The following is a 15,415-nucleotide window of genomic DNA, read 5'->3' as shown; positions in this document are numbered from 1 at the left end:
GCTGCCTGGTTTCCATGGCAATGTGGATGCAGGACAAGCGAAGAGAGAGGGAGGGACAGACTGAGCGAAAGAGAAAGACGATGAGAGAGAGAAACTCGGAGGCAGAAATATGAGAACATACCAAGAGGGAGTGCGAGGGAGCAGAGCAAGAGAAGTGTATTAAATACAGCAGCGTGGTAGTGGAAGAGGCAAAAGGGCGGGGAGATGGAGAGAGCAAAAATAAGGGAGGGAGGAGGAAGCACTCAGAGAGAAGGAGACGCTGGAGGGATGTTAAGCTCAGACATGGATCCCCAAGACTTGCCACTGGAGACTGCCACCTTCAGGGGGACCTGGAAAACACACACACACACACACGAAAAGGGAAGGGTGTCAGTGTGTCAGCATACATGTGTAGATGTCCTTCTCAGCGGCCTACTCCAATCACCTAACTGCTGCCTGACAGAAAAACAGCCACAAAGCTGATGAAAAATCGTTACAAAATACTTATGTTAAATAGATCTGTTGCCCTGTGGCTTGTTGTCCATATTTTATGAGTCAGTAATCCACTGAGTAAATATTTGTATTATCGAAAAAGCAGTTACCTTCTCCATGAAGCTTCTGGAAATTAAATTTGGAGAAATTTGGATGAAATCACACACACATACACCCCCACACATACACACACACACACACGATCACGCATACAAGCATAGATGCATAGGAAATGAAACATGCTTCTTTTGCTTAGGCTTGTTAATTTATTATGAATATTTATTGTGTTGTGTTCTATAATTACACACTAAAAAGCTGAAAAGATGGATCACTGTGTTAAAATTGTGGGTTGATGGGTGAAATATCTCCATAATATCTTCCACTGTACTTAAGAAGAAAGTGTTTCAACCACAGCATTTGCAAGTAAAGCTAACACTATAAATAAACCATGAGCCCATTTCTTGGACCATGTTCCCTTGTGATGCAGTATGGTAGTTATTATGTACATCTACATTTGCCTGGAGCCCGTGGCAACAAAAAAAAAGTCTTTGCATGCAGTCTGAACAAAGACTGAACACATCAGCTGACACCACTGAATGATTTTAAGTTCAGGCTCCATTTAGGCCCCGACCCATGCTGCTTCTTTGCACCCTAAAACCCATTGTCTTCATGGAATATCAGTCTATGATATACACACTTAAAAAACAGCATCTGGAAGAAGATCAGCTCTGAACACGGGATTTATGGTAAGTAGGCTATGATACAGTGCTTGTTATGGTTGCCTGACCTTGCATTTTTCTGGCAGTTAAAGACGTGGCATGTGTCTCAGCCTAGCTTACCTTAAGATGGACTCCCAGATGGTCTATGTGCTGAAGGGACTCCATGGTGCTCCTCACCAGTGCTGCACCAGAGTACATGCACAAGGATGTAGATGCAGGTATTAATGGTAATAATAGTGACCATAGTCATTGCATTGTAGGTAATGAAGGCCAAGGGTTTGACACGGTACAGTTCATTAGTGTCAAGTGAAATAGCTGACAACTGATATTGAAGGTTGAAAATTCACCTGCAAACTGTTCCACCTGGGAGTCCTCCACTTCGTACAGCAGCTCATCGTGGAGCTGTGCCACCAGCCTACAGTTACAGACACATTCATTCTTTATAGACGTAAGGCTTCAACTAAGTTCTGTCGTATTCTTCATCCTGCTCACCCAACATACCCTGACATATTTAATTCAGGTATATTTTGGCTCTTGGTTTCAAGTGTGTTTACTCTAGCAGAGTGTTTGGCGTGTACCAGCAGCAGTCATTTGGGAAAACTCCTCAACTCTACAAATTTAGCTGGCTGGTAAAGTGGTGAATGTTGTTTAAGTGTTTTGGCATGACAGACTCAGTCAGTTGCTCTTCATAAATATAAAACTTGGCGATGCTTTGCTTGTACAGATTCAGAAGGAACTACAGTGTGAAGAGCTGGTGGGTACTTTGCCGCTGTAGTGAAGGAGACAGTGTTTGATATTACATGGAAGCAGTAGCTCATAATATGAGCATCTTGAGTCAATAGGGCCATGTCTAGTGGTTGTACCTGGCAGAAAGTGAGTTGGAGGAGGAGACCAGGTTAAAGATTCTGATCATGGCCATCTTACAGAGATCCGCAGCAGAACCTGCACACACACACACACACACACACACACATAAACACAATCAGCAGGATGAATGGATGGTTGTTAAAAAACTAAACTACGGAAGCTGATTTATGATTAAATTAGGTGTACAGTAAAATACTGAACAATACAATACAATGATTGACTTTATTCACAAACTGCTAATTTCTCACAACTGCCACCTCTCTGATTATCAGAGGAAAAACAATAAAGTTGCACAACAGCAAATGAGCTGTCGGTCAACTTACCTTGGACCACAAAGTTGACAGCTTGCCTCTCAGCCTGCATGCGGATGCCCCAGTCATTGGAGTTGATGTTAGGGAGGGTCCGTCGACGACCCATGATGGAGAGCACATAACCTGAACAAAAAAAACAACAAAAAAAAGAAGCAAAAATGCAAGATGTTTAAATTCCATAATCAATAGTCATCATTCTGAGCACAGTTCATGCATGGTACAGTCATGCCTTCAGTCAAGCAAATCTGTCCTTGAAGGCTGAATCTCTCACACAGCCAAGCTTAAAATAGTATTTATACCCATTCAGTCCAGCAGCTACGCTACTCCTTCAAGATTCACTGTATATATAGATGGATAACAATAAAATCTCTCTTGTCTTGTATTAAATGTGAAACACAGAGTTATACTGAGATTATATTTAGGAACTGTGTAAATGTTGCATTTTAGTGAAATCAGTTAACATCATACATAGAGAGTTCATTTTCTTTAGAATCATACAGAGGTCAACTATTATAAAATATCAGGACATATGTCACAAGACATATAACAGGTTTATCATTTTTTCAGACATTTTTTATTTACTTGCAGCTTTGTATCATAATAATGAGAGTAGTATGTGTAAATGAACTATGGTAAACTTCTTTCCATCTCACCAGTTTCAACATTTCAAGTCATCCAGCAGATTTTCACTGGTTCTAGGGCTGTTGCTTAAACTATACATTGTACTTCCACATTTTTGTATGCCCTCCACCATGATCACAAAGAGTATAGATGTGGATCAAAAGAGAGACCCACCCCTCTTTTCCTTTTCAGAGCAGGGCTGATCAAATACAAACCAAGATTATGTTACTGTATTGCCTATTTATTGCCTACAATGTCCTCAGAAACATCTTTTAGTGTTCTGCTTGGCTGTGATAAGTGAATTTGTGAACAGGAGGTGGGGGCCATACTGTTTCCTGTATTGTGAAAGTGAACACTGAAAATGAGATCAAACAGTAAAACTAAGCAGTGCTCATTAAATATGTACCAAGATGTTGTAACTGTGTTGCCTATTTCTTGCCTTAAATGTATTTAGAAACATTTTTTAGCTACTGTTTAGGTGTATTTTGAGATCGTTTGTCACCAGTCGGACGCCATATTGTTTCCTGCTTCAAAACAGACAAGCTCACACAATAGCTGTGTTTGAAATCGCTCCCTATCACGGATATAGTGCACTATATAGTGTGTTCGCCATTTTGTAGTGTTGTTTGAATTCTCCACGGTTAATTTCATTCACTGTATAGTGGACTATAAAATACCCAAAATGCACAGCAAATGTGAGTGAACAAACAAAGTACCCTACATTTTACTCCAGTATACCACAATGCAATGTGGTCGTCTTTTGCCAGAGGAGAAGAACTTTAACTGTGCCAATAGTTTGCTTATATCAGCTGGCATGTTAGCTTAGATTTTTTTAGGCTAATTACAAGTTGACATCGGCGAATCAACAAAAGTCGCCTTAAACACCTAAAATACATTTGCCTTCGCCTCCGTCTTTGACTGAGGAGCAGGACTTGGGTCAGCAGCATCCAAACAATCACTGGAATCATTATTTTAATACACAAAAAGAAAAGAAACGAATAGGATGGTAGCCGGTAACGTTAGCTTACGAGCTAACAATAGCCACTTAGCTCGCACAAGCCAGGTAGCTCGTAGCTCGTGCACTATCGTGGGCTATTACAGCTCACAATGCAGACACACAACCGTAGCTGACAAAACCAAACGTCCACACTGCTGACATTTCAACAATTTATTGACAAAAAGTACAACCACCATACAGTTCGATCATCCTCAAAGTGCCTGGTTTGTTTACATGATGCCTGGCGCGTCCACTTGCGTCACAGGAGTATGAGGCGCAGCTACTGACGCAACGACGCTCAGAAAATTTCAGTTAGTATCCAAAATCTCGTTCAGTCGTTCCCCATGTAGTGCACTATATAGTAAACACGAAATAGGGAATAGTGAGTGAGTGAGTGAGTGGATGGTTTCGAACACAGCTTATGTCATCCACCAGTGGGAGCGTTTATTGGTAGGGTAGGTGTAGGTTTCCTACCTTTACGGAAAACCGAATGCCACAGCTGTTTCTCTGTTTTCACTGGTCACGTAACACTAATTTTAAAATTATTTTCGTCTTTCTGCTGCATAGACAAAGACATCTTTCAGTGAAATACTTCTTTAAAGCACACAAATAGAGCATGGTCATCCACAACAAAGACACCACAGACTGTATGGGTTGTAACGTTAGCTGCTGCTGCAGAAGTGTGAGCCCCACGCTGGAGACAGCTGGTTAGAATCCAACCCAACACACACAGTGACAGTGCTAACTGTTAGCATCACACGGCTAACGTCACTGAACAGTCATTAGCGTGCTAACAACAAGTCGAGTTTCTTCAGTGTTGATGTGAGTTTGTTGGGACCATTTAACGGCTGGGTGTCGGATGTTAGCCGCTGCTGCTGTGGTAGCTCATGCTAATCAGGCAGACATTGAACTGACTGCTTGATGGGGGAAGAGTGGCTCTGAAGACTGCAGCAACAGAAAGTTTGCTGAGTTGGGATAGTCCAAGATCAAACCCCTGGCATAAAGAGGATCAAATGCAGGTATGGTTTGACAGGAGAAGTTTTGATACTAGTTGATACTGGGGGTTTTTGGGCAATAGCTTTCAGGTATGGAGTATGGATACTCAGCCCTAAAGAACAGTAGCTAAACTGTCTGAAGACTGAATTGAGTTTTGACGTACAACTGTGTGTGCAGCATCAGTCTCTGGATGGAGACACTCACTCCTTTCAGTTAAGTGACTCATCCACAACAACATGCTGAGCAGAACTAAAGCCACAGAGTGCGATTTGAAGAGAACAGTTTCATGAAAAGTCATTTGTTGATACAGCATTATAGGTGATCATGGTAACAGCAGGTTTACAATGAATGAAGCACATGCCCACCCACCCTCTCACACACACAAGGGTGCAACATGCACACACGCACGTACACACAAAACCTGGTATCCACATGATTCACGTACAAAGGCAAAGAAAAAAAAAAGCACCCTCACATTCCCAGTACAGTGACACACTGGAGGGCAACACAAGAATGTGTGGTGACGTGATACGCACATTATACACAAACACACACATTTTCAAATGCAGGTATGCAACACACACACTCACACACAGTGGACCAGTACATTCCACCAGCTGGACAATGGAGAGGGCTTTACAGCTAAATCCCTCTAGTATCCCTTATTATGGGGAAAGCCAACCAGGGCATGAAACCTGAATGACCCTCTTCCCTGAACACACACACACCCGCACGTGCACACACACACACACACACACGATCACACATACAAGCAAAATGCATAGGAAATGAGCACACACTGGACAGTAATAAACACAAAAAACGTGTGCTCACTGCGAACTGACCCATGACACATGCGTGTGACCTTTTCACCAGGAATGTGACCTTTGTTCTGGGGCCCGATGATGGAGAAGTGAGGTCTATGCAGTGTCACACAAATGTTGATTCCAACTATGGACAGGTATGTGAATCACACAATCGGCAGCTTTTTAAGTCAGTGACACAGAGGTGTGAGGGCCAGTGTTTTTCCAGCTCAGACTGTTTGTATGGACACAGTGGTAGCTCACATGATGGGCAGCGGCACTAGAAACTAGGACGAGTAAACAGTTACATAGCATCATATATCAACTTTTGGTGGCTTTGAACTACTGAAGAAATGAGGAAAAATAATCACAAAATGAGTTTTGAAAGGCCCTGACAACCTATTTTTATAATCAGCCCTTTAGTATTTTATGTTATGTAAAAATTAGTCACGTCCTTCCATACACCAATCGTGATTTAGTGATATTTAAATATTTAAATTACATCCAAATAGTCCTGATTAAGCAGATTAGTTTTGAAGTGTTAAACTTGTCATTACACCTTATAATGTTTTGTTTCTTCAAACTTTTAATTTAGATTTTGCCGTAATGACTTCTTTGCCTCCTGAGGCCAAATAGCAATTAGTGTAATTTAAATCTAAACACAACGACATATCATCCCTGTTAAGCTGATAGGGCAAACTTGTCCAAGTATTACGAAGCAACGTTATCATACATTTGGAGTCTGTGTTTTTAGTGAACTGGTGAATGTAAGTCCTTTAAGTCTTTTTAGGCTCTGTTTTGGGTCACTACCAACTTCTCTTTAGCTGCTAGGCCGCCGCACATTACGCTACGACAGTGAACTAAATCAGTAAAGTTACAGCTGGACAACTTAATGAAACCAAGGGGCTTTACGGGCTTTGAGTTGAGTCTGATGTTCATTACACTGAACATCATTTTGGTTATTAGAAAATAAATGTTGAGTATATCTCAGCACCCATTATGAAAAATTAGTACTAATCATTGGCAATTACAAGAGCCCTGAATTAAAAATGTCAAAATGTTGGTAAAGTGACATTTCAGAAAACAGGAGTTGACTTTTCTCATCTTGGGTGTGTGTGTAGTGTTTGGACTGAAGTTGTGCACACAGCGCTGTGCTACCGCCATTTGTGCGGCTCATTATCCACAACAGAGCATAAGAGGACGAAGCAGCAGCTACACTGCAAATCCCTTTTTATTAATAACGGGCCTTTGCCAGCTCCACTGTGTGCAAGTTGAAGTATCTGCATGCGTATGTGCATGGACAGTTTGACAGAGCGTCAGAGCCAGGATGTGTGAGTGTTCGCACAGCGGGGTGTTTGCATGTCTATGCAGATCTAGGCTACCCTGTGTCTGCTGTGGCCTTCAGAAGACTTTCATCTCTGTGATTCCCCCAGTTGTTATAAAAAGAAAAAAAATCCTGGTTGTCTTTTTATCTCAGGCAGTCTTTACAAGTGAAGGAACGGCATTCATCCCAAGAGCATTGATGAAATGCGCGTCATATGAAGAACAACAGGACCGGCTTACCCAGTGTGGTGGCTTTATCTCTTATTAATATCAAGGACAGCGAGTGTGGACCATTCAGAGAAGTGTGGTCACAGCAGCTCTGGCTATGAAGTAATCTATTATAGTTTATATAATAAAGCTATCACAATATTCCTGTTTTTTGTCCTCAGTGTTGTCCCATTCCTTCTGTGTTGTTACATTTCTTCCTCCATTACATCCACAGCTTTTTTCCTCTTTTCTTCCTTCTCTGTCATTACACCCACACTGTGATACTAACCTCACCTTCATGTTGCCCTTTCCAATACAATTCCAACAAATTTGACAGCAGCTGAGCCCGCACTGTTACCATCATCTCTGCTCAGCCTGCCAGCATCCAGCAAGTTCTGAACAAAATATCGCTGTATCAGATACCAATCAACTATGAACTCAGAGCAGTGCAGAGTGGACGTGGAGCCCAGGCATGCATTAATCTCTGCTCCTGGAGTCAGAGTACAGCTAAAACAGCCAGGAAATTTAGTGTGAGACTGTATGTCTACCTCCCAGTCAGCACAGGTTACAGAGGGCTATGTCATCGATCAGCTCCTGTAAATTCCTGCTGTGGAATGAGGGGAGAGACAAAAGGAAAAGAGACATGAAGACAAAGATATCAAAGTAAGACAGACAGGAAAATGGAAAGACAGAGAGGAGAGAGGGAAAAGGAACAAAGAGAAAGAGTGAGACAGACAGGCAGACTGAAGGACAGCAAGACAAAGAGAGAGTGGGACGAGCGGGGCAGATAAATCCTGGCGCCGTCTCCGATGGGAGGATCACCATGGTGATGAGCTGAATTAAAGCTGACTGTGGTGTGCAACATCACTTCCACTGTGATCTGTGCGCGGCATTTTGCAAGAATGAGTCCATTACGTCGCTTCGATTAGGAAGCTGACACCAGAGAATGGGAGGCGATGAGCGGGGTGCGGGGCGTGTCACCGGTGATAGGTTGCTGTGGGTGATGGAGCACCTGTCTATGCATGATGGCGGGTCCTTGTTTGTGAGCAAGGTGTACGCCATCCTGGCTGACATGAAAAACATCTACTGCCCTGACCTAATTCTAGATGTTTACTACAAAACAAGGTTATTTTTCAACTCTTGTTATACAACATTAAATGACTAAAGACCTAGTTTTCCATGCAGGAACAGCCTGAGAGAAAAGAATTTGTGGCACAGATTTCAGAGACTACACAGAGACTAATTTAATTGTGGTGTAATTGGTTTATACCATAACTGTTAACTTCGGTAGTTTTCAACCTGGATGTTATTTTCCCATGGTTTCTGTCTAAGTGACTAATGGGAACAACAGTTTATTAAACTGGTCCATTATTGAGCGAGAGCACTGCAGCTGGCAACTGCAAAAATTGGCTGTGATGAAACCAGTTGTAGCATGTTTGTGCTGTCATGTAGGTCCAATAAAAGTGCTTGTAAATGCCACTGACAGGCTCAGATTGTCATTTTTAGTGTCTGACAACATAATGGAAATGATCCCTACAGTAATAGGCTTTTTTGTTAAAGGTTAAAATCACTTATGTTGAACCAGCAACAGCCCAGAAATCACCATCACCAATTCCACCAGTCTCTATGTAAATAAACAGTAATTTTAGCGTGTATGGAGCTAACACATTTTAACATCTAACTGGGTGAATTAAGGGTTTATTTATCACAGTTGGTGATTGTTGGACTGTGAAAAGATGAACTAAGATGGTTTCTGTGAGTTGTATTTTGTCTCTGTCAACTTTAAATGAGGTGTGTTTACAATGATAAAATTACTGTTTATTTAAATGGAATCTGGTGGGTTTGGTGATGGCGATCTTGGGGCTGTTTTTGGTGAAACAAAAGAGGATCTTACTGTTTAAAGGTCCAGTGTGTAGATTTGGTGGCATCTCGCAGTGAGGTTGCAGAACTGAAACGTCTCCCTTATGTCAAGCATGTAAAAGAACTACGGTGGCCCACGTGACACAACGAAAAGCAAATGGCCCTATCTAGATCCAGTGTTTAATATGTCTGTTCTAGGCTACTGTAGAAATGTGGCAGACTCCATGGAAGAGGATCTGCCCCATATGCAGTTATAAACTGCTCATTCTAAGGTAAGAACACAATTTTGTCCCTAAATCCTCGACACTGGACCTTTAACGAAAAGGTCTACCTCTCTAAGGATCCTTTCCATAAGTTGTCAGATACAGAATAACAATCTGTGTCTGCCAGTGGCAAAAACAAGTACTTTTAGTGGACATATATTAAAGGCCCAGACACACAAAACCAACACAGAATGGGCAAAAACAAAAGCTGACTGTTGCGTTGGGTCTCAGTCAAAACGTTGCAAATGAGCTCAACGCAAAGAGAAAGACTACAGCAGGAAATAACTCTCCACACCAGCAGACAGTGGTTGTCTGTATTTGTTACTCAAAAAGGGAAACCAGAAGACCATCTTGACGCTAATTAGCCATATAGCACATTAACAACACAATCCAATGCTGAAAGAACCATCCACCAGTGAACAATAACACAAACCATCATGAAAGGTTTCTGCGTAAGAAAAATAATCTTATCTGATGTAACAAGTTGGTTCTGGTCTCACTCCCTCTTGAGTTTAGCTGTTTTGGTTACTTTCCTCACTTCTGTTTCTCCTTTTGTGCGCTAAGCTTAACTGCTAATCAGACTGATTTGTCAGCCTGTCAGTGAATCAGACTGATGAAAAAAAAGCTGAAAAGGACAGATGAAAGGCAACAGTGCAGGAAACAGTGCACCAACTAGATGCTCACAGACAGCTGACCATTGGATTCATGTTCAGGGCCTCAGAGTGGTTACATTTCAGCCAGTTTTGCAGTTGCCAGCTGCAGCAATCTCGCTCAGAACTGGATCGATTTCAAAAATTATTGTACCCATTAGTCACTTCGACACAGAAACGTGAGGAAAAAAAGGGCCACGTTGAAAAACAGCAAATTCAAATTTCCCTTTAATAAGGAAGGGAAAAGCCGATACGGCACACATAAGATAAAGTGAAGATGGGATTTGATACCAAGCCAGAAGCTGAGGTCGTAACCCAAACACAGGCCTCAGTGTTGAAGTTGGAGGATCTGTCTTGGTGCAGGCTGACCTCATCCCTCTGCCTGTCAACACTGGGCCCATGTACTTTGTGCAATGAGGGTTAAAGTGCAGACTTTACACTATTTTGTGTGAGCGTGTTTAAGTCTCAGGTGTGCTGTGTTGGCAGTTCAGTCCGAATATAAATAGAGTGTCCCGTCTGAACCATCAGCCCCTTCCCACCCCGCCCCCCATCTATCCCGTCCCCCTCAAGTATTGACCCACGGCAGTTTGTCTCATTCCTGCCAATGCAAGCACATCTTCTTCTTCCTCAGCCAAACACACACAAATCCATAGAGAGCGTGGGTGTATATGTGAACGCCAAAGAAATTCTAACTACATAGTTTATGTCAAAAGTACAGGCCCAAACCCAGACACAAACACACACACACACACACACACACTTTTGTTGTTTGTGGGGACATTTTTCTGACATCTCCTATTTGTAATTCTCAACATTGACCTCTACTTTCCCTTACCTTAACTGTGACTCTGACCTTGCTATAAATAAACATTTTGCTATTGAATTTCGGGAAAATATTCTTTCAGTTTGCAACACATTTTCATCAATACCTTTTCCGTTAGGAGTATTAAGAGTCAATATAACCTTGAGGTAATGCTTTGTATGGGAGACACAGTGGGAATTTGAATGTACTCAGACCTTGTTTGTGACACTGCTGGATGGTCCTCTGGATGAAGGCCTGGACTTCTCTGTAGGTCTGCCTGCTCAGCGCTCACCCCGAGGATCCCTGATAGACGCTCACGACCTGCAGACGACAACATATTATGAAAGTATGTTTAATAATGCAAGCTTACATCAGTGAGAGGAGTTTCAAGGGATGCCAGGCAGATGTAAGATAAATATGATTAGGTATGATTTTTAGTCATCATGATTCATATTGCACTCAATGACTTTGAGTACCTTCCTCACACAACTAAGTGTTATAAGAGCTAGCTGAAAAGTGGGCAATATCCGCAGTATGTTAAAGGAACAGTGATAAATGTTGAGGAATACACTTATTGGCTTTCTTGTTGAGTGTTAGACTCCAGAAAGTTACTACACCTGGCATATAACCCCCCTATAACACTGCAATGTGCTGTGTTTAAACTTCTGTGTTAAAACTGATTAACAAATGAGATATAACGTGCTAATTAGTGAGTTTAACAGGTTACCTTTGGACAGAACCAGGCTAGCTGTTTCCCCATTTCCAGTCTTTGTGCTAAGCTAAGCTAACCGGCTGCTGGCAGCAGCTTTATATTTACTGTATAGATATGACAGTGGCATCAATCTTCTTATCTAACTGTCAACAGTAAAGGATTAAAGGAACAGTTACCCCAAAATCTAAATTACGTATTTTTTCCTTTTACCTGTAGTGTTATTTATCAGTGTAGATTGTTTTGGTGTGAGTTGCAATGGCCATCCATGTGTAAAACTGTTGACAGGACAACTCAAACTGCAAACAAGGTCAATTATGACTCTTTTTATTGTGTGTTTTTTATCCATTACAATCCATTTGTAAAACTTTCCTCAAGCAGAAGAAAGTGATTTAAAATCCATGACATCATCACAATGTAAAGTTTATGATCCAAGCAGGAACCCCGAGCAAGGACAGTGGGAGAAACACTATTGCGCATAGTGATGCCCCCCAAGACAAGTTTCTCTAAGGAGCCCGATAAATGAACTGAACTGAACTATTCAGTGGCGCACATACCACACAAGTACACCTGAAAGCAAGAAACTTTTTGGCGTATGCTCCAGCCGAGCAGTTCCATTGAACTGAATAGGCGTCATCTTAGAGTCCGATATCAAGTTATTATTCTACATCTATGGTGCATCTACTGTACTACCAGCTCACCTAGCACTGATGAGCTAGCTAATCTTACAGCTCAGCCAAGGAGGACGCCATTAATGTTTACATCTTGCGCCGTCACAAGCACAAGCTTCTCGCCTATAACTTGATGCACGCTTCCTTCTGTGCATTGATACAGTTGGTAGGTGTAGTTTGGTAGAAAAAAAAAGTTCCTACATCTTAAGTAACCACATCATGATTTCTGTAAAGAGACACTGCTGTTGTGTTTTTCAAAAAAAAATGTTTGGTGCTTTGAGCACCACAAGCTGAGTGCCATCTAGTTCCATTATATTGGAGAGAAGACAGACATTTCTACGGGCGATATCTTCCACATTCGGCAGCTAACACCAAAACAATCTAGACTGATGAAAAGCACAACAGGTGAGAAGAAAATCTGTAGTTTTGATTTTGGGGTGAACTGTCCTTCAAACATATTTCTAAAAATGTCAGACTGTTCCTTTAATATGAATGCTCTGTAATGGTCTGCACTGTAGAAGGACCTGACTGCTCAGTGCTGACCTTGAGCTGACAAATGAGTAGCCAATGAATTTAAATGGAGTAAAACTACCTTTATCATGACTGATTGAAGAGTGTGGAAAGAGATGAGAGAGGCCGGGGGGAGAAAGTTGAAACGGGGAGAGTGAACAGACGACAGACTGGACCAGAGGGTAAAAGAAATGATGAGGAAAAAAGTGGAGCCAAATGAAGGGTGAAAGATGGAAGAGGACAAGATAAAAGGAGGGTGGCCAAGGATCAGGGCAAGACTGCAAGAGGTGTGTGCATTTGTGTGTGTGTGTGTGTGTGTTTGTGTGTGTGTGTGTGTGTGTGTAAAATGAAGATAAAGCTAAGAACACAAGGCCTTAGTGTGTGTGTGTACTGTATGTGCTTTCCCAGGAAGTGTTAAAGGTGTACAGCCTGTAGCAGGAGTAAAGGTGCGGGCTTTAAGGGGAGGAGGAGATCGATAGAGGAGTGTAGCGGGTGAGCTGATGGGTGCCACAGTTACTGTGTGTGTTTGTGGTTTGGAGCTCTGAGGGGTGTGGTTGATGATGAGTTATGTCATGCCAAAGAGCTTAGAGCTGAAAGGAGAATCAGCAGGGGAGACAGCAGTTTCTGCAGTATCATAAACATACTGTGGAAAATTGATGGAGAAATCATGTATTAATAAAATATCTGACAAAAATGCCTGCTGATGGCAATGGAATTAATTCAGTGCTTTAAGAATCAATATAAATAAGTCAACTACATTTTTACTTGTTATATGAACCTAATACCAGTCAGAGTTAACGATAGGTTGACCTTACAGAAACAGAATCAGAGTAGATCATATTTTATGAGTACTGTTGCCACTTCAAAGAGCCATAACAACTAACAACAACTGTAATTTTCTTTTGAAGTAGTCAAATGACCACAGCAAGCAGTTCAATGTATGGTCTACTCTTATTCTGTCTCTAAAGTCGATCTGTCATTCTTCATTCCAGTTTAGCTGTGCATACCCTGTACGATTTGAGCCTGTCATTTTAGAGTTGGACAAACTTTCAGCCTTGTCATCTGCCGCACAGTGAGCAGGGGGGATTGTGGATCGATCACAGTGTGATCTTGCCTGATACCAGACAGAATTGTCAACTTGTTAGACCAAACTCTATTCATCCGATTGTCCCTAATTAATCTCTGGAGACGAGTGGACCCACTTGAGTCTACCATCATCATCACCTGTTTTGCCGGGCTTTTAAGAGAGGAGTGGAGCGAAGTAAAAACAAACTACAATGTTGCGCAATATTGAGAAGACGTGTCAATTTAGAACAGCCTCGATAGCAGCATCTATCTTGTCTGTAGGGTATGCAAGTGTTGTTATTACTCCTCACTGGTTCCAGCACACAGCTTGACAACGCTTGAAAACAGCCTGATAATGGCCTTAGTCACAACTGTGGCACTGATTGGTTGTTTTTATTTAACTGAGAAACTGCTGTTTAATGTCACAATTCCTGACAAATCAGTCAACTCGAAGTCAGTGGAGTGGGTGGATTTACAGATCTGGACCCAGGCAAAGCTCAATAAGTTGCTTCCAACCAGGCGTCGAACATGAATGACATGTCAGAAATTCTGGCCGACCATCATCAGGTTCTTGCACAGCTGAAGCACAGCCACAAGGTCAGTGCTTTCTTACCTTACTCAATAAACCTTGTAGCTGATACCTTGCTAGTGTGTTGGTGCTGCTAACTTGTGTGTGTATGTGTGTACCTCTGCTAACAAACAAACCTCTCTGTGATGGTCACAGTCACACATAGTAATGTTTCCCAATCTACACTCTTTAAACTCATTAGTTTGTATCTACACAGGTTACTTTCATTTATGGTCAACCATACCTGAACAATTCACATCACTGTACACATTCTAGCATTATAGGGTTACACAGGCAAATTGTTTGATGATGAAGACGTGGTTGAGGGCTGAGGACTCCTAAATCCTGGAGCCAGCTCACTGGATCAAACCATGTGCTGCCATGTCATGGAGGGGATTTAGGTTTAGTTACTTTTACTTTGTATTTCGTCGTAGTTGCCGTCCATTTTGGTTCCCCAAAGTGCATTACTTGGTTTGGCCAAGCCACTATATATGCTCCCTCATTTGGACAGGTCAGTTTGTTTAGTTAACACCTTGTTTGGTTATTATATTGAGTATAGTTATGTTATGTTGATAGGCCTAGTAGTTCATTTCTTGGTTTGAAATTTTTCATGCATTTTTGGGTAAACCCCCCCCCCACAATTTTGGCAACAACTCCTGTGTCCTTGTTGTGTCACTGCTTGGTCCCTAACAATCTCCCTGCCCATAGCCCCGGGCCTTTAAAATGAATCTTTATTGACAATCGTCAATAGCTAGAACAGTCCGCAGGGACCCATGGACACTTTTACTGTCCATTTTTCATACATGATATGAGCACTCAGGTTGTGGATTCATGATCGGACTATACAGTGTGAGCACATAAATCGTGAGCTTTAGCATGAGATCGCAGACGATTTACCTCTACACTCAGAGTTGGAATTAAACAAAAACATTTCTAAAACAGGCTCAAATTGTACAGTGTATGCCCAGCTTTAGTTGACTTATGGCCAACTTGACTTATGTC

The 15,415-nt window shown here is 41.9% G+C and overlaps 1 protein-coding gene across 1 annotated transcript in view; it reads right to left on the bottom strand.

The window, feature by feature from the left end:
- Positions 1-242: 242 nt before the first annotated feature.
- The window catches only part of poln (polymerase (DNA directed) nu), a 67,909-nt gene continuing 52,736 nt past the window's right edge, over positions 243-15,415 (bottom strand). The window contains exons 12-18 of the mRNA XM_049569213.1: positions 11,106-11,211; positions 7,674-7,822; positions 2,381-2,491; positions 2,054-2,132; positions 1,538-1,605; positions 1,311-1,372; positions 243-329 (exon numbers count right to left, since the gene is read on the bottom strand). Coding sequence (XP_049425170.1) covers positions 243-329; positions 1,311-1,372; positions 1,538-1,605; positions 2,054-2,132; positions 2,381-2,491; positions 7,674-7,822; positions 11,106-11,211 — 662 coding nt within the window. The remainder of the gene's footprint in view (positions 330-1,310; positions 1,373-1,537; positions 1,606-2,053; positions 2,133-2,380; positions 2,492-7,673; positions 7,823-11,105; positions 11,212-15,415) is intronic.

This window comes from Epinephelus fuscoguttatus, linkage group LG23 (assembly GCF_011397635.1).
Source record: "Epinephelus fuscoguttatus linkage group LG23, E.fuscoguttatus.final_Chr_v1".
NCBI lineage: Eukaryota > Metazoa > Chordata > Actinopteri > Perciformes > Serranidae > Epinephelus > Epinephelus fuscoguttatus.
The sequence above is the reverse complement of the archived record's forward strand: the minus strand, read 5'-3'. Positions and strand labels throughout refer to the sequence as shown.